This window comes from Mustela nivalis (genome assembly GCF_964662115.1).
Source record: "Mustela nivalis genome assembly, chromosome: X".
Lineage (NCBI taxonomy): Eukaryota > Metazoa > Chordata > Mammalia > Carnivora > Mustelidae > Mustela > Mustela nivalis.
Genome location: NC_139040.1, coordinates 32,736,231 through 32,761,823, shown reverse-complemented (window position 1 = coordinate 32,761,823; position 25,593 = coordinate 32,736,231). Strand labels below are relative to the sequence as shown.

Here is a 25,593-nt window from a genome sequence, read left to right as displayed (position 1 = left end):
TAATAAATAATGCCAATTCGATCTTTAAATTTACTCAGTTGAATTTTGTTATTTAACACAAGTAATAAGAATCACTGTATTCCCAAAAGTATGTGTTTTTTTTTTTCCTTTAAGATTTTATTTATTTATTCAACAGAGAGAGAGAGACAGCAGAAGTAGGGGAAGCCTCAGGCAGAGGGAGAAGCAGGCTCCTTGCTGAGCAAGGAGCCTGATGCAGAACTGGATCCCAGCCCCTGGGATTACAACTTGGCATTACAACTGGAGCCAAAGGCAGATGCTTAACCCACTGAGTCACCCAGGTGTCCTTCAAAAGTATCTGTAAAAGGGACACCTGGGTGGCTCAGTCGGTTAAGCATCTGCCTTCAGCTCTGGTCATGATCCCAGGGTCCTGGGGTGGAGCCCCACATCAGGGTGACTGCGCCTCCCTCTTCCCCACCAGGGCTTATGCTCTCGTGCTTTTTTTCTCTGCCTCTCTTTCTCTCAAATAAATAAATAAAATCTTAAAAAAAATTTTTTTTTTAAAAACCTGACAGACTGATAGTGGTCATGTGACTGCACTCATTGGCCAGAGAAGTTACCAAGTGTTTGTTTCTCCTGTAGATTCAGATTTAGAAGGAATCTCAGAGGTCATTGAATGTAAGCCATTGAAGTAGTCAGTAATTTAGTTTCTTTTTTTTTAAGATTTTATTTCTTATTTATTTGACACACAGAGAGGAAGAGAGAGAGCGCAGAAGCAGGTGTAGCATCAGGCAGAGGGAGAGGGAGAGGCAAGCTCCCAGCTGAGGAGGGATGTGGGGCTGGATGTGGGGCTCTATCCCAGGCCCCCGGGATCCTGACTGAGATGAAGGCAACTGCTTAACAGATTGAGCCACTGAGGTGCCCCAGTAATTTAGTTTCTGCTACAATGCTCCCAGCGTCAATACCTCAATTCGAGGCAGTTTATCTCATTGTTGTGGTTTTGTCCCACTATTGTAGTTTCTTGGAATGTCTCTGTTGAGTACAGAAATGAATTTTCCTGTAACTTGAACTTGTGCTGCCCTCTAGCGCTGCAGAAAATAAATTCTTTCCCTCTTTCCAGGATTTTTTTTTTTTAATTTCTTTTCAGAATTCATTGTTTTTGCACCACACCCAGTGCTCCATGCAATACGTGCCCTCCTTAATACCCACCACCTGGTTCCCCCAACCTCCCCCCCACCCCGCCCCTTCAAAACCCTCAAGTTGTTTTACAGAGTCCATAATCTCTCATGGTTCACCTCCCCTTCCAATTTCCCTCAACTCCCTTCACCTCTCCATCTCCCCATGTCCTCCATGCTATTTGTTATGCTTCCCCAGGATTTTTTTTTAAAACAATTATGTTCCCCTGAGATTTCTACAGGCTTAAACATCTGCAATTTCTGCAATAATGTTTTACATAACATGATTTAAAACCCCTTGCAAAATTAGTTGATTTCCCTTGTTTCTATCCGGTTTGTCAGTTAATATCATGGCAGCCAATACTAAAGCAAAACTCAACTTAGAGAAGTATTACTTCTCTAAGGATGTGATATTGATACCAGTAGGAACAGTGTTCTTAGTTGAATGGGATTAACTCTGGTTGCCTTAAGAATGGAAGGATTTTACTGGGAGTCAGTTGGGTAGCTCAAGAAATAGCTACAGACTCTAGAGAACCAGGCTCAAGAAATAGGATAGGAACAAGAAGGGATAGAAATTCAGAATTGTCACTAAAATCATACCTCAAAATTAATCTGATGGCTCCACCAATGCCGTATGCTGATGCTGGAATCATACCTCTGCCGTTGTTGGCCCTAGGGACTGGCTGTTGTCTCCAGGATGAAATCTACACTGTCCCTACTTCTGTGTTGTACAATACCAGCTTCCATGCAGACCAAGTCTAGGTCATATGTTTTTGCTCAGTTTCTTGGAAATTTTCTTGATTTGTAATGGGAGACAGGCTCTGCCTCTCAATAAGATTCAAATGGTCAGATGTTCACAAGAATAGGAAGGGATTTCATTTGCTGAGCAGCTGACTAATGTTTTAAAAGCCTCATTTTAGCTTCTGTGTGGTGACTACACCAAGAGCCATGGCAGAACTGCGAAGAGTAGTTAGAATGCTATTTAAATAATCAAGGCAAGAAATGATGTTGGCAGGAATCAGGATGGTAATGGAGGTGGAAAGAAGTGGTGAGATTCTGGATACATTTGGAAGGTAGAGCTCACAGCACTTGCAGATGGACTGGAAAGGGCGTGATAGAAGGAACAAAGTCAAGAATGACTTGGAATGTTTGGTCCCGTGCAAATAGAGAATAGAGGGACCATTCAAACCATAAAACAGACTCTGGGCTAGAGAGAACAAATTAAGGGTTGCTGGAGGGGAGGTGGGAGGGAGGATGTGTTAGATGGTGATGGGGATTAGGAGGTCACTTGTGATGAGCGCTGGTTGTTGTATTTAAGTGCTGGGTCACTGAGTTCCACACCTGAAATTGATATTACACTGCATGTTAACCAACTGGAATTTATTATTATTATTTTTTAAAGATTTTATTTATTTGACAGATAGAGATCACAAGTAGGCAGAGAGGCAGGCAGAGGGGGAGGGGGAAGCAGGCTCCCCACAGAGCAGGGAGCCTGATGCAGTGCTCCATCCCAGGACCCTGAGATCATGACCTGAGCTGAAGGCAGAGGCGTCAACCCACTGAGCCACCCAGGCGCCCCAACCAACTGGAACTTAAATAACAACTTAAAAAAAGGAAAGGATGGTGTTGCCATTCACTGAAATGGGACAGAACATGGCAAGAGCAGATTTTGTGAGGTAAGAATTTGGTCTGGAAAAATTAAACCGGTAATGACCATTTTATATCTGAGTAGAGATGCTGAGTAGGCATAGCAGTCACACTAACTCTCTGTAGAGAGGTCTGAGCTAGAGATTCAAGGGACAGCTCTGTATAGCTGCTTTTGAAAACCACAAGACTGGATGAGATCACAAGGCGATATATGTAAATACGGAAACTGAGTATGGATTGGGCTCTTGCTCCAGTGGCTATAGCAGTGGTTCTCAAAGTGTGGTCCCTAGATCAGTAACATCAGCATCATATGGAAACTTGTTAGAAACACACATTTTTCTTCCCTATTGCTGACCCACTGAATCAGAATCTCTGGGGGTAGAGCCAAGAAAGCTGTGTTTTAATAAGGTGACTCAAACATATGGGACAGTTTGAGCACCAGTGGTTTAGAGGACAGGGAGATGAAGAGGAGCTAGAAAAGAAAACATAAATGGAGCAGCCAGTAAGACAGCACTGTAGAAGGAAGCCCAGGAAACCAAAGTGTCTTAGTGATGTAGTTTTGGTATGTAGGTGAGGTTTGGTGGGGTGAGGTCAAGAGCTCCCAGCCAAGAAAGAATTCTTGAAATGTCTTTGGTGCAAAAGGGTGGTTTTATTAAAGCACCAGGACAGGACCTCTGGGCAGAAAGAGCTGCACTGGGGTTGTGATAAACTATTGATTACATACTATGGGATTGGGGGAGGTAAGGAAAAAAGGAGGTATCCAAAACGAATTTCATATGCTAAAGACCTTCACAATACTGGATGCCTGGCTATTATCAAGCTAAGGTTGTTTTTCCCTCTAGCAAATCATTAACATTAAGACAGTTGGAGGTTTCCTAGAGGAATGTCCCACATACCCCACCCAGGAGTGTATATGTGTGGGAGAAGGGGAGGTCGCAGGGTGTCATCTTATGCTTTGTCCTCAGCTAGACTTCTGCTCCTTTGTCATTAGGAGTCAAGACAAGAAAACATTTCAAAGAGGAAAGAGTGCTCAATTGCATCAAAGACTGCAGGTGTATCAAATAAATAAACCAGTTCCTGTCTTTTGGGAGGATAAACAATACTTTACACTCTTGGCCTTCACTTGATTCTTCTAATAAATCTTCTTTTTCATTTAACCTAGTTGGAGTAGACTTCTGTTATTTCCAACCAAAAGATCCTTGACTAAAAGAAAACCAATTGTTCTACAACTGATTTAGAGAAACAACATTCTGAATTGTACATTAATCTTTAAGTAGCAGGGGAACTCTGGACCTAAGCCTATTTGAATAAAGGCAGAGCATTCTTCCTTCAAAAAAGTTATGGAAGGGGGGCGCCTGGGTGGCTCAGTGGGTTAAAGCCTCTGCCTTCGCCTCAGGTCATGATCCCAGGGTCCTGGGATTGAGCCCCACATCGGGCTCTCTGCTCAGCAGGGAGCCTACTTCCCCATCTCTCTCTCTCTCTGCCTTTCTGCTTCCTTGTGATCTGTCTGCCAAATAAGTAAATAAAATCTTTAAAAAATTTAAAAAAAAGTTATGGAGCCAAACTCATTAAATAACAAAGTGTTGTCAGAGGAAAGAAGCAATTTCATGCAAAGCAATGTTATATGGAGTGCTCTCTCCTTCTATCTCTCAAATTTGTCTCCTGGCCCAATTTCTACTAGACTTGATAGAGAACACTGTACTCTAAGTTGGCTGACCAAACCAGCAAGGGAATTCCAGTCCCTGTCTCAAGGCCCTTCCGGGTTCTTCTTTCCTACCCCATTTCTGCACGTGCCAAAAGTACCAAGTATATGGAAGTAGAAGGGTATAAATTCCCCTCCCAGTTTGTGCTCGGGGCTCACACCTTTGGAGAATAACGTCGTCTGAGCCCACAGGTGTTAAATAAACCCCCGATCCTCCAAAGTCCCCAAGTGCTGCTTGATTCTTCCGCCAGGATCCCCTCCAGTTTCTGTAACAAGCTCAATTCCAAAACCTAAGGAGGAAGGGGACTACAAATTTAAAAACAGAACAAAACAAACCCCAAATTAACAACAACAAAAATGTTCCAGTAAAACTCTTTAGGACATTGGGATCTAGAAGCATCACTTTGGGGTCCCTCTAGTAGAAGTGACCCAGAAGGAGAGACAGAAGTTCTCTATGCCAGCATGTGGCTTTTGACTTCTCAAGGGTTCCAATTCCTTATTTGTAGCAGGAGATGATGGAGCTTAAAGGAGATGGTGGTACCAGAAAAAGGGGTCCAGATAAAAGGATTACTGGATTATTTGAGATTACATTTATGAAAGAACCCCCCCCCCAACTCACCCAGGAAATATTAGAGGAAACATATTTCAGGGAGCTGGATCCTAACCTTAACCTTACAAGATTATAGGGAAACAGAAATTATTGAAATTTAAGTTATTACTATTAATGTACTACTACTGATATCATAGACTGAAGATGAGGCTTGGAAAAACGTGTGTGTTACACAGGGAATTTTTCACTTATTAAAATTCATCTTTTTAGTATATTTTTTCCCCTCCTATTCAAGACTATTCTTTTAATTGTACTCTTTAATTTCATCTTTCCTGTCTCCTCTAGGATAGGGAAATTTTTCAGTGATTATTTCCTATTCTCTTTATTTTTAATGCTTCTCCTTTCCTAGCTCCTTTTCCATAGCCTGTAAGTATGTTTAATTAAATCTTTTCCACTAAAAACACCTACTGTATAGGTGCTTGACCAGCTCAGTTGGTAGAGCATGGTAGGGCATATGACTCTTGATCTTGGGGTCATGAGTTCAAGCCCCAAATTCAGAGTAGGGATTATTTAAAAAAAAAAAAAAAAAAAAGCCAAACCCACTGTATTCTACCTTGTGAGAGTAGTGGTTAAAAGCATGAATTCCAGGGGCACCTGGGTGGCTCAGTGGGTTAAAGTGTCTGCCTTCGGCTCAGGTCATGATCCCAAGGTCCTGGAATCCAGCCCCGCATTGGGCTCTCTGCTCAGGGGGGAGCCTGCTTCCTCCTCTCTCTCTGCCTGCCTCTCTGCCTACTTGTGATCTGTCTGTCAAATAAATAAATCTTAAAAAAAAAAAAAAAAAAGCATGAATTCCAGAGCCAGACTGCCTGATGTTGAAAACTCTACAATTTATTAGTTTTTTGTCCCTGGGCGAATTTTGACATGCTCTGTGACTTCATTTCCTTACATGCATAAAGGAAATAATATTAGTTCTTACTTTCTGGGGTTATTTTGAGTATTAAGTGAATGGATATTTGTAAAGTTCTTAGAACAGTGCCTGGCGGATGGTAAATGTTAACATGCATTCATGAAATAAAAATCAACTAATCGATCAATCCTCAACTTACAGCCTGTTAAAAGTCTACTAAAGGTTAGAAAAACAACAAACCAGGGCGCCTGGGTGGCTCAGTGGTTTGGGCTGCTGCCTTCGGCTCGGGTCATGATCTCAGGGTCCTGGGATCGAGCCCCGCATCGGGCTCTCTGCTCTGCAGGAAGCCTGCTTCCCTCTCTCTCTGCCTGCCTCTCTGCCTACTTGTGATCTCTGTCTGTCAAATAAATAAATAAAATCTTAAAAAAAAAAAAAAAAGAAAGAAAAACAACAAACCAACTCTTAATTACTAAACTTGAGGAGTTTAGTAACTCCTTAATGAAATAACTGCAGACAGTTCTTAGCTAACCTGATTGTTTAGCAATACTTGACTTGGTGGTCCCCTAGTTTCTTCTTAGAACTCTCCTTTTATTTCCTGGATATTTCTTTCCTGGTTTGTCCCATATCTCTCTGATGTTTTTTATTCAATTTCCTTTAAAATTTCCTTGGTATTATGTCTTTGGTCCTCTTCCCTTCTTACTCTTAATTACTCTGTAATTCAATAAATGTGATATTAAAAAGTGCTCCAAACCCACTGCAGGAAATTCCCTCCATAATCTATTCTCTGCTGATCTTTCAGATTCATCTTTCAGTACCCTACCACATGAAGTGGTTTGAACTTTTCAGAGTGCTGGTAAGGCTGCTTCCCCCGAGAGTAAATACCATTCCTACCCCTAAAATTATTCCCTAATTTGTCAAATCTTAAATGAATTTTTCTTGATACTTTAGGTGATTTTATCTTGTAATTCTCATATATATTTTATAGATAACATATAAAATATAACTAACACAGTAAGGAGCTCAGTATTTACTGACAGACTGAATTATAACATCTACATTAATATTTTACATGTATTTATTGTCTTCACCAACTGTATAGGCTTTGAGAAAAAGATTTACTTATTAATCTTTAGGTTCCTTGTGCTAAGTAACGACTTAAATACAACAGTTAAACAATTTGTATTTTAAAATCTCTTCATATATTTGTGTTGTGATTTCTGTAACAACTTAAATAAGTTTTCAGCTCTCAAAATCTATTAACTTGATTTTTATTGCCTCTGAAGACCCAGTGACATCCAGGATTCTTCTAACATTTAAAAAAAAATAGTGTATAGTGAGCAGTATTAAGATGGTAGAGAATGATTATATTTTTTTCTTAAGAAATGTCATGGACACATCTTTAGAGAAGTCTTCGAAAAGTTTGTGGTGCTGCAAGTTTGTGGGTGGACCCTAACTACTAGATTTGTGATAGATCTTCAATTTTGAAGGAATCGGAGAACCAGTCTATCACGTCAAGAACATAAGGTCCTAGTAACCAAGAATGCCAACAGCCAAGAGGACAAATGATTTTTTCTTTGTTATGAAAGGAGAAGGTCAAGAAGTCACAGAAGAAAAAAAGTTGCAACTGACTGAGTGGCAGATGCACACAAGAGACAGTTTCCAGAAAGCGCGGGAAAGAAATGGGCGTGTCTTTTTTTTTTTTAATGAGCCAAGTTCCTGATAGGACTTCTGTGGAGGGGTAACTGCTAAGCTCCACCCCCTGAGCCTCAGCAACAGTGAAGGGAAAGACTGTGATTGGGTGACAAGTTTAGCCGAAACCTAGGAAGTACTGAGGGTGCGTGATATAGAAACTTACCTCAGAGCTGGGTGCAGTTACGCTGAGATGGCTTCGCTTTCCAACCCAACTGTTTCTGGAAAAGTGCTGAAAGAACCCAACAATGGGGGAAAGATGACCTATCTAGATATGTCTCTAGGTATGTAGACCCCAGACTCCAGCCCCCGCTAGTCTGGGCTCACTGGCTTTGAATAGCCGACCTCGGTTTAAGGCAGGCTGAAGTGGCCCCATAAGGCATATACTCCTGGGCAGCGAGGCTTGTGCTCTGTGTACTACTCCTGCCCCAACGTGGATAAAGTCCAGGCCAGCTTAGATCCTACCCTTCCTTTCTGCTCCCATATTCCTATGACTCCTCTTAGGTGGGAAACGGGCGAAAGCTGACAGGAATTGTGTGAGGCATAAGGATTGCTGCCAAGGTTTAGGCTGAGGGAAATAAAAAGCCAGCGATCTCCATATATTTTATTCTCCTAAGCATTGATAGCAAGCTACCCCCCAGTTAAAGCGTGGGGCCACAAGCTCCTTGAAATCACTCTTTGAATCTAAGAGCCTGTCACAAAGACTGTTTTCCAGGGGCTAGTTTATGAAGAGTGAAAGCGGGCAGCAAGACTGGGCAAAGAGGGGGGTTTATTTGCTTGCTTGCTTGTTGATTGGTGCTTATACACCTTAAACCAACTTTCCCCTCCCCTGGAACCCTCTAATCTCTTAACCTCAGACCTCTTCGGGACTATCACCCACTTTGGAAGTGGGAAGTGGGCGGGGGATGGGAGGGAAGACTTCATAAATGTGGGAGAAGGAGCTACGCTGGGAGGCTGACTTTTAAAATGGCGGGGGATGGGGTGGAGTGGGGATGGGAGGGCAGGAGAGCGGGGAAAGAGAAAACTTTAACAGTGGGGAAAAGAGCTGAAAGGCAAGGGCCTTAGAAATGAGAAGGGGAGGAGGAAGGAGTGCTGAACTTCGAATGGGAAGAGCAGCGTAAAGAGATTTCATTTTGAGTTGAGGGTTGGAGAGCTGAGCACGGAAGGTTGAACTTAGAAATGGCGGAAGGATCTGTTGGTGGGGGTAGGAAGAGAGATGCGAGAGTAGGAGCTGGAAGCCGGGGAAGGAGAGTGTGCCATAAAAATGAGGTGAGTAAGGACATGGAGGATGTACCTTATTATGGGAAGGGAGAGTCATTAGGGTGGAGAAGAGTGAGATAGGCAAATATTAGGCATGGGAGGAGCAGAGCAGAGGGGAGATTTGAAGATGAATGGGAAAGAGTTGGAGAAGAGGGAGGCAGACTTCCAAAAATAAGAGGGAAAGCAGACTGAACAGAGTGGACCTTAGCGAGGAGTGAGGAGTAAGGAAAGCTGACAGTAGACGTGGGGTTGAAGAGGAGCAAGACCAAAGACCCTAGAAATAGAAGGAGTAGAGTAGGGATGGAAGACCCTAGAAGTGGGAGGCTGGAGAGCAGTGAGGGTGGAACTTTGAAATGGAAGGGCACAGAGCTGGGAAAGTTGACCTTAGAAGTGGGGAAGGAGGATAGACTTTAGAAATGAGGAGGAAGGGGCCCCTGAGTGGCTCAGTGGGTTAAAGCCTCTGCCTTCAGCTCAGGTCATGATCGCAGGGTCGTGGGATCGAGCCCGGCATCGGGTTCCCTGCTCGGCAGGGAGCCTGCTTCTCCCCTCCCCCCTCCTCCCCGCCTCTCTGCCTGCTTGTGATCACTGTCTGTTACATAAATTTAAAACAAACAAACAAAAAAAAAAATGAGGAGGAAGGAGCAGGGGTTGTGATATAAAATATGAGATAGGGAGCAGCTGTGAAGGTAATCAGTAGAAATGGGAAGAGAGAGGAACCGAAGAGTGGACCTTAGGAATGAGAATGAGAGTGAATGAGCAGACAGGGAGGGCCAACTTCAGAAAGGAGCTGAGAAGTGCAGTCAGGGAAGATCTTGTAAATGGCGAGGAGCAGGTAGAGTGGACCTTACAAATGTGGTCTGAGGGAGTGGACTTCTGAAATGAAAGAGGGTTATCTGCCTTTTTATTATTGTAATAATTATATATATATATATATATACATATATATATATATGGAATGCTAGACCTTTCTCAGGTATACAATTTACAAATATTTTCTTCTGTATTGTGGGATGGCTTTTTACTTTCTTGATAGTGTCCTTTGAAGCACAAGAGTTTTTCCTTTTGATGAAGTACAATTTATTTTTTTCTTTTATTGTTCATGATTTGGTATTCTAGCTAAGAAATGATGAAGATTTACCCCTGTTGACTTCTAGGAGTTTTCTAGTATTGGCTTTTACATTTATATCTTTGATCCATTTTGAGTTAATTTTTTCCAAATGGTGTGAGTTAAGATCCAACTTCATTCTTTTGTATGTGAATATCCAGTTGTTCCAACATCATTTGTTAAAAAAAACAAAACAAAACTATGGTTTCCCCTATTGAAGGGTCTCGGTAGAATTGCTTTCTTAACTTCATTTTTGGATAGTTCATTGCTAGTATATAGAAACAGGATTGATTTTTGTGTGTGGATCTTCTAGCTCACAACCTTGTCAAGCTTGTTTATTAGCTCTAATTTGTGTGTGTGTGTGTGTATCTTTATGATTCTCTTTATATAAGATCATGGCAACTGAGAATATAGATATTTTCACTTCTTTCTTTCAAATCTGGTTTCCTTTTCTTTCTTCTTCTTTTTTTTTTTTTTTTAATATTTTATTTATTTATTTGACGGAGAGAGAGAGATCACATGTAAGCAGAGAGGCAGGCAGAGAGAGAGTGGGGAAGCAGGCACCTTGCTGAGCAGAGAGCCCAATGCGGGGCTCAATCCCAGGACCCTGAGATCATGACCTGAGCTGAAGGCAGAGGCTTAACCCACTGAGCCACCCAGGCACCCCTTTTTCTTTCTTTTTCTGGACTAATTCTTCTGGCTAGAATTTCCAGTGAAATGTTCAATATGTGTGGTAAGAGTGGGCATCCTTGACTTCTTTCTGATCTTACGGGGAAGGCTTTTGTCTTCCCTATGAATCATCATTATAGCTGTGGGTTTTCCTAGATGCTTTTTATAAGGTTGAGGAAGTTTCCTACCCTACCCTGTCACCTCTGTGGGGGAATGGCCCCGAATAGCACCTAAGAGATTTTCTTGTTTTTTTTTTTTTTTTTTTTTTTCTTTTTCTTTAATGTGTTTGTAACAATCTATTTCACGATGGGTAACAATAGGCCTTACTATTCTAAGACGTAAGCCTTGTGGATTCCAGGCTGTGGCTTGCCCTCCACCTCAGGCTCCAACATGAATTCTGAAGTATTTTGTGACATTAAAGTGACTTTTAAAAAATAATAATTGGGGGTGCCTAGGTGGCTCAGTCATTAAGCATCTGCCTTTGACTCAGGTTATGATCCCAGGGTCCTGGGATCAAGCCCCTTATCAGACTCCTTGCTCAGTGGGGAACCTGCTTCTCCCTTTCCCACTTCCCCTGCTCGTGTTTCCTCTCTCATTGTCTCTCCCTGCCAAATAAATAAATGGAATCTTTAAAAATAAATAAATAAATAAAAACCTTACTTAAAAAAAAAAGATTAAAAATTAGTATTTGGTGACTGGACAGGATTGGGACTAAAGTGAGGCAAGTGAGGAACTTGCCAAGGGTGCAAAATTTAAGAAGGCAATAAAAATTCAATGGTTAAGGGACGCTTGGGTGGCTCAGTGGGTAAGCATCGAACTCTTGGTTTCAGCTCAGGTCATGATCACATGGGTCGTGAGATCAAGCCCTGAGTACAGTGAGTCTTCTTGAAGAGTCTCTCCCTCTGCCCTCCACCTCCACTCTCTCTCTCTAAAATAAATAAGTAAATTTTTTAAAAAAATTGATGGTTGAGATAATTTGTTTGTTTGTTTGTTTGTTTTAAGGAGCCCAGTGTGGGGCTTGAAGTCACAACCCCAAGGGATGCCTGGGTGGCTCAACTGGTTAAGCATCTGTCTTTGGCTCAGGTTATGATCCCAGGGTCCTAGGATCGAGCCCTGCATTGGACTCCCTACTCAGTGGAGAGCCCGCTTCTCCTTCTGCCCCTCCCCTGTTCATGATTTCTCTCTCAAATAAATAAATAAAATCTAAAAAAAAAAGAACTCACAACCCGGAGATCAATACCTGAGCAGAGATCAAGAGTTAGTCACTTACTGACTGAGCCACCCAAGAGCCCCAAGATAATATATGTATTTTTTTTTGAAGATTTTATTTATTTATTTGACAGAGAGGAATCACAAGTAGATGGAGAGGCAGACAGAGAGAGAGAGAGGGAAGCAGGCTCCCTGCTGAGCAGAGAGCCCGATGTGGGACTCGATCCCAGGACCCTGAGATCATGACCTGAGCCGAAGGCAGCGGCTCAACCCACTGAGCCACCCAGGCGCCCCAGATAATATATGTATTTTTAAGATTTTTATTGTTTATTTTATTTTAGAGAGAGAGAGCAGGAAGAGGGGCAGAGGGAAAGGGAGACAATCCTGAGCAGAGTCCATGCTGAGTGCAGAGCCAGATGTGGAACCCAATCTCATGACCTGAGATCACGACCTGAGCTGAAATCAAAAGTCAGAGGCTTAACCAACTAGGCCACCTGGGCGTACCCTGAGATAATATCTTTAATGAAATATTTTTTTAAAGATCTAAAGGACAAACTAAAGCCCTCTGGCTGGTCACATGTTTTTGTAAATAAGGGAAAAGGGTGAAGCAAATTTGGCCATGTTGTGTGTGCACGGGGTCTGATCTGGTTTTTGTTGTTGATATTTTTTTCATCAGGGATTGTTCTTGCATTGATTTTTATTTAAAAAAATATTGTGTTGGGGTGCCTGGGTTGCTCAGTGGATTAAAGCCTCTGCCTTCGGCTCAGGTCATGATCCCAGGGTCCTGGAATCGAGCCCCGCATTGGCCTCCCTGCTCGGCAGGAGGCCTGCTTCTCCCTCTCCCACTTCCCCTGTTGCGTTCCCTCTCTCACTGTGTCTCTCTCTGTTAAATAAATAAATAAAATATTTTTAAAAAAGCAAAGAAAGGCCCTTCCAGTTTGAAGCCAAGAAAAATACATCATAAAGGACAAATACATGTTGCTTCTGTGAGTTGATGAGAAATCCATACTCTTCCAGTAAATTTCCCCATGACCTTATAAAAGTGAAAATATTACTTTTAACAATGCATGTTTGTCTTTGGATAACTACACATGTACATATGAAAAGCAATTTTATGTTTACTTATGTCATTTATGTATAATTTTATATTATTTATGTAATTTATATTGAATGCAAGATACTTATTACTTCCATTTTTAGAAAAGATTTTATTTATTTTTATAAGAAAGAGAGCAAGAGAGAGAGCACACAAGCAGGGGGAGTGGCAGGCAGAAGGATGGGGAGAACCAGGCTCCCTGCAGAGCAGGGAGCCCAATGCTGCAGGGGCTTGATCCCAGGATCATGACCTGAGCAAAAGGCAGACACTTAAGAAAATGAGCCACCCAGGTGCCCTCTGCAAATTTATTTTTGTTCTTGTCCCTAGTAAACATTTTCAGAAGGTATTACAGTGCTTTATTAGAAACAAAAGGCAAAAATATGGGGCACTTGGGTGACTCAGTTGGTGGAGCATATGAATCTTGATCTCAGGGTGTTAAGTTTGAGCCCCACACTGGATATAGAGATTACTTAAAAATAAAATATTAAAAAAAAAAGAAATAAAAGGCAAAAGTAAAACCAAAATTGGAACTGGCAATTGCAAGAACTTAATGGGAACCCTACCTCTGTCTTTACCACTTCTGTTTAAAGGAGACTAATCCCAAAGTACTGTAGTCTGAGAGAAAAACATCCCTTTCTGCTGCTCAGCGTAGTCAATCATGGATCCATAAATATTTATAAAACATCTACTCTGTATTAAGCAGTGTGCTGGGTACTTGGTACACTGATAGATAAACAGTGGCTTCTTCTCAAGCTGATCATAATCCAGTTGGGGAGGCAGCTAAGTAAACATGTGCGATTATATGTTATTTTCAGTGTTCTGGAAGTATGCATAGTCAGAAATTGAGAGGAAACTAAGTCACATTTTTTGAGGCTTCTGGTATTTTACATATTTAAAGAATGATAGAACAATGCTTACAAAAATCGGGATATATTTTTAACGTTGACAGATAATAAAATAGTGATTTCAACACCTTCTAAAATACAAAACAATATAATTGTGCTTTTTACAAGAAAATTGGTTCTATGACTTATATCAAAATTTGATTATATGGTACCTCAAGCTGGGTGATCTATTGTTACTTAAAGTTTATTTATTTAAGAAATCTCAGCACCCAACATGGGACTCAAACTCACAATCCAGAGATCAAGAGTCGGACGCTCTTCCAGCTGAGCCAGCCAGGTGCCCTGGGTGATCTATTTAATTTATTTAGTTTTATTTATTTATTTATTTGGGAGAGAGAGAAAAAGATTGGGAGGACAAGTGTAAGGAAGAGCAGAGGGAGAAGTAAACTCCCTGTGGAGCAGGGAGCCCATCAGGAACTTGATCCCAGGCCCCTGGTATCATGACCTGAGCAGAAGGCAGATGCTTAACCCACTGAGCCACCCAGGCACCCCTTGGGTGATCCATTTTAAACTGTTTGAGGAAAGTTGTGTTTCCTTAATCCTCACGGTGTTTTTCTGACACAAATCTTACTTAGGTCAAGAATTCAAATTTGAGGGGTACTTGGATTGAGCCCCACATCAGGATCCCTTTGCTCAGCAGGGAAGCTGCTTCTCCCCCTGCCTTTTCTCTTGGCTTGTGCTCTTGCTCATAAGCTGTGCCTCAAATAAATAAGTAAAAAATCTTAAAAAAAAAAAAAAAGAATTAAAATTGAGGGTCTTTGGGCCTGAACCAAATGGTTCTTGAGAGACTGGCTAGGTAGTCTCCAGATAGAGTCAGTGGAGAATATCATCACAGACAGTATGCAGGAATATAGCACCATGTCTCTGTAATGATGTCATATCCTGAGAACTAAGGGAAAGGACGTGAAAATCTGGAAGGTTGATTATTATGTTAAAGATACCTTCCGGGGGGCCCTTGGGTGGCTCAGTCAGTTAAGTGGCTGCCTTCACCTGGGGTCATGAACCCAGGGTCCTGGGATCGAGCCCCGCATCAGGCTCCCTGCTCAGTGGTCAACCTGCTTTTCCCTCTCTGCTCTGTTGCTTCCCCTGCTTGTGCTCTCTCACTCTCTCTCAAATAAATAAAATCTTAAAGAAAAAAAAAAAAGACACCTTCTTCGTAACCTCATAGACTATGCTGAAAAGGTCTTTTCATACCTTATCTAGGTCTAAAAGCCATTTGTTTTCTTGTCTCTGTGGACGGGCTGAGCAGCAATTGGATTTCATCTCTAAATCGTAGCTGATAAGATCTTTGATTTCTACATGTATAATGTATATTCTTCTGCAATTTCATCATTATAATGCAACAAATGAAATGGTGGTCTCTTGGAGTTATGAAGTCCAGGGGTTAAAATAATGTATAATTGAAACTTTAAAAAAAATTGTTTTTCTTTCTTTCTTTTTAAGATTTTATTTATTCATTTGAGAGACAGAGAGAGCACAAGCAGGGGGAGAGGCAGAGGGAGAGGAGAAATAGGCTCCCCGCTGAGCAGGGAGCCCCCGATGATGGGGGGCTTGAACCCAGTACTTGGAGATCATGACCTGAGCTAAGTGACTGAGCTACCCAGGCACCCCTTCTTAATAGAATTTCAGAGCTGCACGGGCACTATATGGACTCTCTTGTCCCTAAAGTCAAATAAGAAACCATTTAGAAAAAGAATTAAAAGAATGTCATTGTTCAATTTATTGATACTTTCACTGAGTCACTGAGGCTATACCAGAGGTTTTTGTTTATTTGTTGTTGTTGTCTTTTTTTTTTAGTCTCATAGTACATTTCTGTATTGGGGCATAGATGCATTTTCCTAATACCAGTTTTCTTCGAATTATATCTCAATTTGAACATTGGTTAATTTAATATGAAGTATTTATGAAATTGCACTAGGTTTATTTCTAGAAAATCCAGCATAGGGTGGACGTTCAAGATTAAAAACTAAAATGTATTTCTTCTCTCCTTTTTGAATCGGAAGTACTTTTCAGATTAAAATTTCCTATTCGCTTTCATCACAGTTTGTATCTTAGATACTCATATTTGCATCATGCAATAGTTTAGGCAGGTACTATGCCATACAAGCCTGTCCTGAGGTGACGCCACATTGGTGTCAAGTGCGAAGAGAAATGGAATAGTTAGCATTTGGCAAGAGGTGAGATAAAAGATCTGTATTATATAAAGCTTTTCTACTTGATTGGGAGCCATGCACAGTTGCACTTCGGAATATACCAAACACATTTGCTTTTAAAGATGTAATGTTATATTTAAATACGCGTAGCATTTACCTTTTCTTTGACTACCTTTCTTTTGTAGCCTAAGCAGCTTTCCAGCTTTTGCTAAAACAAGTTGCCTTTAAAATGTGGACTTAGTCTCTAAACACAGTCAAATGAAATTAAAATTATTGGATCACAGAAAAGAAGGCAGTTTCCTTTCAAATGGCTGTGCAGTGATAATATCAGTTCTCTATTATTTTTAAAAGTTTTTATTTGTTTAAGTAATCTCTATACCTGACGTGAGGTTCAAAGTCACGATCTTGTGATTAAGAGTCATGCATTCCTCTGACTGAGCCATCCAGAGGTCCCCTCTCTATTATTTAAAAAGCACTGGGGCACCTGGATAGCTCAGTCGGCTAAACATCTGCCTTTGGCTCAGGTCATGATCTCAGAGTCTTGGGATCGAGCCTCACATCAGGTTCTCGGCTCAGCAGGGAGTCTGCTTCTCCCTCACCCTCTCCCTCTGTGCTCTCTCTCTCTCAAATAAATGAAATCTTAAAAAAAAAAAAGCATTGATAACTTTCCTGATTTCAGATAACACCTAGCATATTGCCAAGCACATAGAATGCTCTCAGTAAGTGCTTATTATTTGATAGGTTGAGACGGCACTGCTTGAGGTTCTATGGGGTTCTCCCCTCACCCTCATCCATAACTCTCACTACATGTGCCTTAGTTCCTATCCCTTACTGTACATTCAGATACTGATACCCAAGGCCGGCTTTTCTTTTCTTTTCTTTTCTTTTCTTTTCTTTTCTTTTCTTTTCTTTCTCTCTTTCTCTCTCTCTCTCTCTCTCTCTCTCTCTCTCTCTTTCTTTCTTTCTTTCTTTCTTTTTAATATTTCTTTATTTACTTGAGAGAGAGAGAGAAAACACATGAGTGGGGAGAGGGGCATGGGGAGAGGAAGAGAAATTTCAGCAGACTCCCTGCTGAGTGTGAAGCCCGACACCAGGCTGGATGCCAGGCTCCATCCTAGGTTCCATCCCAAGCTCCATCCCACAACCCTGAGATCATGACCTGAGCCAAAGTCGGGTGCTTAACTGACTGAGCCACCCAGGTGTTTTGATACTCAAAGCTTTTCATCATCTCCCTTGTCTATCTAACCTCTCCCCCGTAACTCTCCAGCACTAATCTTCCATTCTAGCCAAGCTTATCTTCTCCCTGAACATACTTTATTAATTCCTGGCTCCAAGCCTTTTCTTGCGTTGTTTCTCTTTTCCAGTGTTGGGGTCTTTCCCCTCTTTCAGGTCCTATCCTTCTTACCTGTCTCTGCCACAAAGATGTTCCAGCTGTTCCAGTGCACAGTAGTCTGTCTTTTCTCTGCAGACTTGGAGTATTCTGTCTCTGTGTTATTCAGTTGGAATTTAATCATATATAGGCCATTCCCAGCTGGCAAAGTGTTGTGCTCCAGTACCTCATTTGTATGCCATTTGTTGGATGCAGAAAGAATTTCCCGTAGAAATAATAATATAAAGGGTGAGTAGGATTCTAGGGCAGTGCACAGAAGTCTATTCAGGACTATTCGGATTGCAACAACTGTTTATAATATGTTATGCAATAATGTTTTTCAGAGTGAAACTGAGAATTCTAGGAAGACCACTCCCTTACTATAGTTCTAAGAACATCTCTCTCTTTTTTTAAAGATTTTATTTATTTATTTGAGAGAGAGAGAGTGAGAGAGAGAGAGCATGAGAGGGGAGAGCATCAGAGGGAGAAGCAGACTCCCTGCTGAGCAGGGAGTCTGATGTGGGACTCGATCCGGGGACCCCAGGATCATGACCTGAACTGAAGGCAGTTGCTTAACCAGCTGAGCCACCCAGGTGCCCCTAAGAAAATCTCTTAATGGGTTCTTCTCCCTTCTCAATAGAGCCTCATTTGCTTGGTGGCTTGAGGAGTTATCTTTGGTAAATGGTGGATCAGGGAGAATAGTGTGAACTCTGGGGAAGAGCTTTGTGCTTGCAAGCCGATGAGTAGAAGAGGGTGACTCTGTGGAGACCCCTCCCGTTGCATCTGAGGTGAATGGGGAGAGTACTTCTTGTTTCTCTTTTACATTTCCCCCTGGCGCTACCTTAGGATAAACTTTGATCTCTACCTGCTTAGACTATTGTCATCCTTCTGCCTACCCCAAAATAATTAGTTTTCTTTCTTTCTTTCTTTCTTTTTTTTTTTTTTTTACAGATTTTTATTTATTAATTTGTGAGGGAGAGAGAGCACATGAGCAGGGGTTAGGAGCAGAGGGAGAAGCAGGCTCCCAGCTGAGCAAGGAGCCAGGACCCGGGGATCATAACCTGAGCCAAAAGCAGATGTTTAACCGACTGAGCCACCCAGACGCCCCTAGTTTTCCTTTTTGTCATCAGACATTATTCTACAATTTACTACTGATCATAAATGGCTATTTCCCAAACCATCAATTCACCATAATTTCACTTATATTCTCTTTGAAGTTCTTCATTGGCTCACAGGGTTGCTGGGCAGTTTGGGCTCAACATCAGACTTCCTTGGAAGACTCTTTTTTTTGTTTGTTTTTTAAAGATTTATTTATTTATTTGACAGAGATTACAAGTAGGCAGAGAGGCAGGCAGAGAAAGAGAGAGGAGGAAGCAGGCTCCCTGCTGAGCAGAGAGCCCGATGTGGGACTCGATCCCAGGACCCAGAGATCATGACCTGAGCCGAAGGCAGTGGCTTAACCCACTGAACCACCCAGGCGCCCGTTGGAAGACTCTTAAAAAACAAATACTTGAGTCCCATTCTAGTACTACTGAGTCATAATCTTGCATAGGGACCTCTGTATTTTAAAATAAATCTCTCCAGGTGATTCTGATGCATAGTCAGGGTACAGAACTACCTGAACTATAGGATACAAAAAATGTTGAAAAATCTTAGCATTGGGGTGAGTGGGTGGCTCAGTCAGTTGGGCTTCTGCCTCAGGCTCAGGTCATAATCCCAGGGTCCTGGGATCAAATCCCATATGGGGCTACTTGCGCGGTGCAGAGCCTGCTTCTTCCTCTGCCTCTGCCTGCCCATTCCCTTGCTTGTGTTCTCTCTCTCTGTCAAAAAATAAATAAAATCTTAAAAAGAAAAGAAAAGAAAAGAAAAATCTTAGCATGACTTTATTTTTTTTAACTGTGATCTTTTTGTTTATTTTTTAAATCAACTTATAATGTATTATTAGCTCCAGGGGTACAGGTCTGTGAATCGTCAGGCTTACACACTTCATAGCACTCACCATAGCACATACCCTCCCCAATGTCCATAACCCAACCACCCTCTCCATACTCCCCTCCCCCTGGGAACCCCCAGTTTGCTTTGTGAGATTAAGAGTCTCTTATGGTTTGTCTCCCTCCTGATCCCATCTCGTTTTATTTTTCTCCTTCCCTATCCCCAAACCCCTCACTTTGCCTCTCAAATTCCTCATATCAGGGAGATCTTATGATAATTGTCTTTCACTGATTGACATATTTTGCTCAGTGTAATACCCTCCAGTTCCATCCACGTCATTGCAAATGGCAAGATTTCATTTCTTTTGATGGCTGCATAGTATTCCATTGTATATCTATACCACATCTTTTCTATCCTTCATCTGTTGATGGACATCTAGGATCTTTCCATAGTTTGGCTATTGTGGACATTTCTGCTATAAACATTCGGGTGCACATGCCCCTTCAGAGCACCACGTTTGTATCTTTAGGGTAAATACCCAGAAGTGCAATTGCTGGGTTGTAAGGTAGCTCTATTTTCAACTTTTGAGGAACCTCCATGCTGTTTTCCAAAGTAGCTGGACCAGCTTGCATTTCCACCAACAGTGTAGGAGGGTTCCCCTTTCTCCACATCCTCACCAGCATCTGTCCTTTCCTGATTGGTTAATTTTAGCCACTCTGACTGGTGTGAGATGGCATCTCATTGTGGTTTTGATTAGTGTTTCCCTGAAGCTGAGTGATGTGGAGCACTTTTTCATGTTTCTGTTGGCCATCTGGATGTCTTTTCAGAAATGTTTGTTCATGTCTTCTGCCCATTTCTTGATGGGATTATTTGTTCTTTGGGTGTCAAGTTGGATAAGTTCTTTATAGATTTTGAATACTAGTCCTTTATCTAATATGTCATTTGCAAATATCTTCTCCCATTCTGTCAGTTGCCTTTTGGTTTTGTTGACTGTTTCTTTTGCTGTGCAAAAGCTTTTGTTCTTGATGAAGTCTAAATACTTCATTTTTGCCCTTGCTTCCCTTGCCTTGGTGATGTTTCTAGGAAGAAATTGTTGTGGTTGAGGTCAAAGAAGTTGCTGCCTGTGTTCTCCTCAAGGATTTTGATGGATTCCTTTCTCACATTGAGGTCTTTCATCCATTTTGAGTCTATTTTGTGTGTGGTATAAGGAAATGGTCCAGTTTTCATTTTTCTGCATGTGGCTGTCCAACTTTCCCAGCACCATTTGTTGAAGAGAGTGTCTTTTTTCCATTGGACATTCTTTCCTGTGTTGTCGAAGATTAGTTGACCATAGAGTTGAGGGTCTATTTCTGGGCTCTCTATTCTGTTCCATTGATCCAAATGTCTGTTTTTGTGCCAGTACCATACTGTCCTGATGATGAAAACTTTGTAATAGAACTTGAAGTCTGGAATTGTGATGCCACCAACTTTGGCTTTATTTTTCAACATTCCTCTGGCTATTCGAGGTCCATTCTGGTTCCATATATATTTTAGGATTATTTGTTCCATTTCTTTGAAAAAAAAAAAAAGATGGTATTTTGATAGGGATTGCATTATATATGTAGATTGCTTTAGGTAGCATAGACATTTTTCCAATATTTTTTCTTCCAATCCATGAGCATCGAACATTTTTCTATGTATTTCTATGTATTTTTCTTTGTGTCTTCCTCAATTTCTTTCATGAGTACTTTATAGTTTTCTGAGTACAGATTCTTTCCCTCTTTGGTTAGGTTCATTCCTAGGCATCTTCTGGTTTTGGATATAATTGTAAATGGGATTGACTTTCTTCTCTTTCTTCTGTCTTGTTGGTGTATAGAAATGCAACTGATTTCTGTGTATTGATCTTTATATCCTGACACTTTACTGAATTCCTGTACAAGTTCTAGCAGATTTAGAGTGGGTTCTTTTGGGTTTTCCACATAAAGTATCATATCATCTGCAAAGAGTGATAGTTTGACTTCTTCTTTGCCGATTTGAATGCATTGAATTTCTTTTTGTTGTCTGATTGCTGAGGCTAGGACTTCCAGTACCATGTTCAATAGCGTGGTGATAATGGACATCCCTGCCGTGTTCCTGACCTTAGCGGAAAAGCTCTCAGTTTTTCTCCATTGAGAATGATATTTACTGTGGGTTTTTCATAGATGGCTTTGATGATATTGAGTTATTTACCCTCTATCCCTACACTTTGAAGTGTTTTGATCAAGAAAGGATGCTGTACTTTGTCAAATGCTTTTTCAGCATGTATTGAGAGTATCATGTGGTTCTTGTTCTTTTATTAATGTATTGTATCACATTGATTGATTTGCAGATGTTGAACCAACCTTGTAGCCCTGGAATAAATCCCACTTGATCATGGTGAATAATCTTTTTAATGTACTGTTGGATCCTTTTTTTTTTTTTTTTTTAAAGGTTTTATTTATTTATTTGACAGACAGAGAGCACAAGTAGGCAGAGAGGCAGGCAGAGAGAGAGGAGGAAGCAGGCTCCCTGCTGAGCAGAGAGCCCGACGCGGGGCTCGATCCCAGGACCCTGAGATCATGACCCGAGCCGAAGGCAGCGGGTTAACCACAGAGCCACCCAGGCGCCCCTGTACTGTTGGATCCTATTGGCTAGTATTTTGGTGAGAATTTTTGCATCTGTGTTTATCAAGGATATTGGTCTGTAATTCTCCTTTTGATGGAGTCTTTGTCTGGTTTTGGGATCAAGGTAATGCTGGCCTCATAAAATGAGTTTGGAAGTTTTCATTCCATTTCTATTTTTTGGAACAGTTTTGGGAGAATATGTATTAATTCTTTTGTAAATGTTTGGTAGAATTCCCCTGGGAAGCTGTCTGGCCCTGGGCTTCTGTTTGTTGGGAGATTTTTTTTTAAAGAGATTTTATTTATTTATTTGATACACAGAGAGAGATCACAAGTAGGCAGAGAGGCAGGCAGGCAGAGAGAGAGGGGAGAAGCAGATTCCCTGCAGAGAAGAGAGCCCAATGTGGGCCTCGATCTCAGGACCCTGAGATCATGACCTGAGCTGAAGGCAGAGACTTAATCCACTGAGCCGCCCAGGCACCCCTGTTGGGAGATTTTTGATGACTGTTTCAATCTCCTTACTGGTTATGGGTCTGTTCAGGTTTTCTATTTTTCCTGGTTCTGTTTTGGTAGTTTATATGTCTCAAGGAATGCATCCATTTCTTCCAGATTGTCAAATTTGCGGGCATATAGTTGCTCATAATATGTTCTTGTAATTGTTTCTATTTCTTTGGTGTTGGTTGTAATCTCTCCTCTTTAATTCTTTCAAAGAACCAGCTCCTAGTTTCATTGATGTGTTCTACTGTTTTTTTTTTTTTTTTTTTGGTTTCTATTTCATTGATTTATGCTCTGATATTTATTATTTCTCTCCTCCTCCTGGGTTTAGGTTTTTTTTGCTATTCTTTCTCCAGCTCCTTTAAGTGTAGGGTTAGGTTGTGTATTTGAGACCTTTCTTATTTCTTGAGAAAGGCTTGTATTGCTATATATTTTCCTCTCAGGACTGTCTTTGCTGTGTCCCACAGATTTTGAACAGTTGTGTTTTCATTATCATTTGTTTCCACGATTTTTTTTCAATTTTTTAATTTCCTGATTGATCCATTCATTCTCTAGCCTCTGTGTATTTGGGTTCTTTCCAGCTTTCCTCTTGTGATTGAGTTTTAGCTTCAGAGCATTGTGCTCTGAAAATAATGCAGGGAATGATCCCAATCTTTTGGTACCGATTGAGACCTGATTTGTGATCTAGGATGTGATCTATTCTGGAGAATGTTCCATGTGCACTAGAGAAGATTGTGTATTCTGTTGCTTAAGGATGGAACGTTCTGAATATATCTGTGATGTCCATCTGGTCCAGTGTGTCATTTAAGGCCTCTATTTCTTTGCTGATCTTTTGCTTGGATGATCTCTCTGTTTCAGTGAGGGGAGTGTTAAAGTCCCTTACTATTACTGTATTATTGTCGATGTGTTACTTTGATTTTATTATTAATTGTTTATATAGTTGGCTGCTCCCATGTTAGGGGCATAGATATTTATAATTGTTAGATCTTCTTGTTGGACAGATCCTTTGAATATGATATAGTGTTCTTCCTCATCTCTTATTATAGTCTTTGGCTTAAAATCTAATTTATCTGATATAAAGATTGCTACCCCAGCTTTCTTTTGATGTCCATTAGCATGGTAAATGGGTTTATACCCACTCACTTTAAATCTGGAGGTGTTTTTGGGTCTAAAATGAGTTTCTTGTAGACAGCATATTGATGGGTCTTATTTTTTATTTTTATTTTATTTATTTTATTTTACTTTATTTTACTTATGACTATAAGCATGAAAATTTAAAAAAAAAATTCTAAAAAAAAGGAATTGTTAATATAAGTTGGTTGGGAAAAGAAAGAAAAGAAAGTGGGGAGAATTTTCTCAGGCTGGAGAATAGAACAAATCCCTGTGCTAAATTAAGGGTATACTTTGATCTATTAGAAGAAATTGTATCCCAAAAATTTTTTAGAAGAAAAAAGCCTATATGTATTAAAAAAATAAAGTTAGTTACAATGAAGGATAAAATATGACTAAAATAATGAAGGTTTAAATAGATTTTTAAAGAAAGATATTGTTACGATACACTAGTTAAAAAACATTAAGAGGAAAGATGAGGGGTGCCTGGCTTGCTCAGTGGGTTAAAGCCTCTGCCTTCGGCTCTGGTCGTGATCCCAAGGACCTGGGATGGAGCCCCGCATCGGGTCTCTGCTCCGCAGGGAGCCTGCTTCCCTTCTTCTCTCTGCTTTAAATTTAAAAATATTTAAATTAAAAAATTTTAATTAACTTCGCAAGACTAAAGAATCATGGGGAGAGAGCCATGAATTCCATGCTTTGCTTCCCCCTCCTCTGGAATTCTGCTGTTCTCCTTGATCAGTGAGCTTGGTCTTGGCTGGTTGTTCTTACTGATCTTCTGCAGGAGGGATCTGTTGTAGTGATTCTCAGATGTCTTTGCCTGAGGTGGAATTGCACCGCTCTTGCCAGGAGCTGAGCTAAGTAATCTGCTCAGGTTCCCTCCCAGGAGCTTTTGTTCTCTGAACACTTTCCATAAAGCTCTGGAGGACAGGAATGAAAATGGCGGCCTCTTAGTCTCCTGCCTGGAGGAGCCGAGAGCTCGGGGTCCCACTCCTCCATGCACCCTTAGAAAAAAGCACTTAATCATTCCCGTCTCTCTGGTCTCTGGCCGAGCTCTGAGCTCACCCGGCCTATGACCAAGGGTTTCTGTCTCGGGCACACAGTCCCATTTGGAGTCTCCAAACCCAGCAGATTCCTGCCTCCAGAGAAGGAAGGTGAGTCTCCCCGAATCTGCCACTTGTGGGGTCCCTGCTCAAAGAGCAGTGGTCTCACTGTGCCGCGGATTACAGTTTAAGGTATCCCCGAGCTGAGAGCTCACTCTTTGGCTCCATCTCTGTAGCTGGCTTACCCGCTCTGATATTGTGAGCTCTGTTACACTGAGACAGCCCTGATCCTTCTGTGACCCCACTGGACCTGAGACCACGCTGTCCCCGTGAGGACTCCACCCCCGCTTAGCCTCCAGAGCAATGTCCCTCAGTGGAGCAGACTTTTAAAAGTTCCAATTTTGTGCTCCATTGCTCCACTGCTTGCCAGCCTCCCCCCCCCCCCCGTCTATCTTTGGATTCACTTCTTCGCACATCCTACCTTTCAGAAAACGGTCGATTTTCTGTTTCTAGAATTGCTGCTCTTCTCTTCGATCGCCTGTTTGATTTAACTCTCTAGCTGAACTCCTGTGACCTGATGTCATCTCAGTCTGCTACTCCTCCACCATCTTGACTCCTCTCCCTCTCAGCATGACTTTAAAAACCCTTTGTGTTGAGCAGATCTCTGTTCTAATTCCAGTTCTGCCAATAGCTAACCTTGGGCACATTGTTTCCTCTCTCTGGGCCACAATTTTCTCATTTATAAAATAAGGGATAATTGCTTTTCCACTCAGTTGTTTCCATTGCAGTTTCAAGTTGATTCTGGACTTCTTTTTACCTTTATATTTTAGTGAATGTAGTCTTTTAGTCATATTTCAGGAAAGCTGATGTAGGAGACAGTTTTGGGGGGTTTTTTTGGATGCAGTTTATTTTATTCTTTTTAAAATATTATTTATTTTGAAATAGAGAGAGAGAGCATGCGCACAAGCAAGGGGAGGGCTAGAGGAAGAAGCAAACTCCTTGCT

The 25,593-nt window shown here is 41.3% G+C and overlaps 1 protein-coding gene across 1 annotated transcript in view; it reads left to right on the top strand.

Moving 5' to 3' along the window:
* Nucleotides 1–7,821: 7,821 nt before the first annotated feature.
* The window catches only part of LUZP4 (leucine zipper protein 4), a gene marked incomplete at both ends in the record, with an annotated part of 29,313 nt that continues 11,541 nt past the window's right edge, over nt 7,822–25,593 (top strand). The window contains one exon of the mRNA XM_082716509.1: nt 7,822–7,912. Coding sequence (XP_082572635.1) covers nt 7,822–7,912 — 91 coding nt within the window. The remainder of the gene's footprint in view (nt 7,913–25,593) is intronic.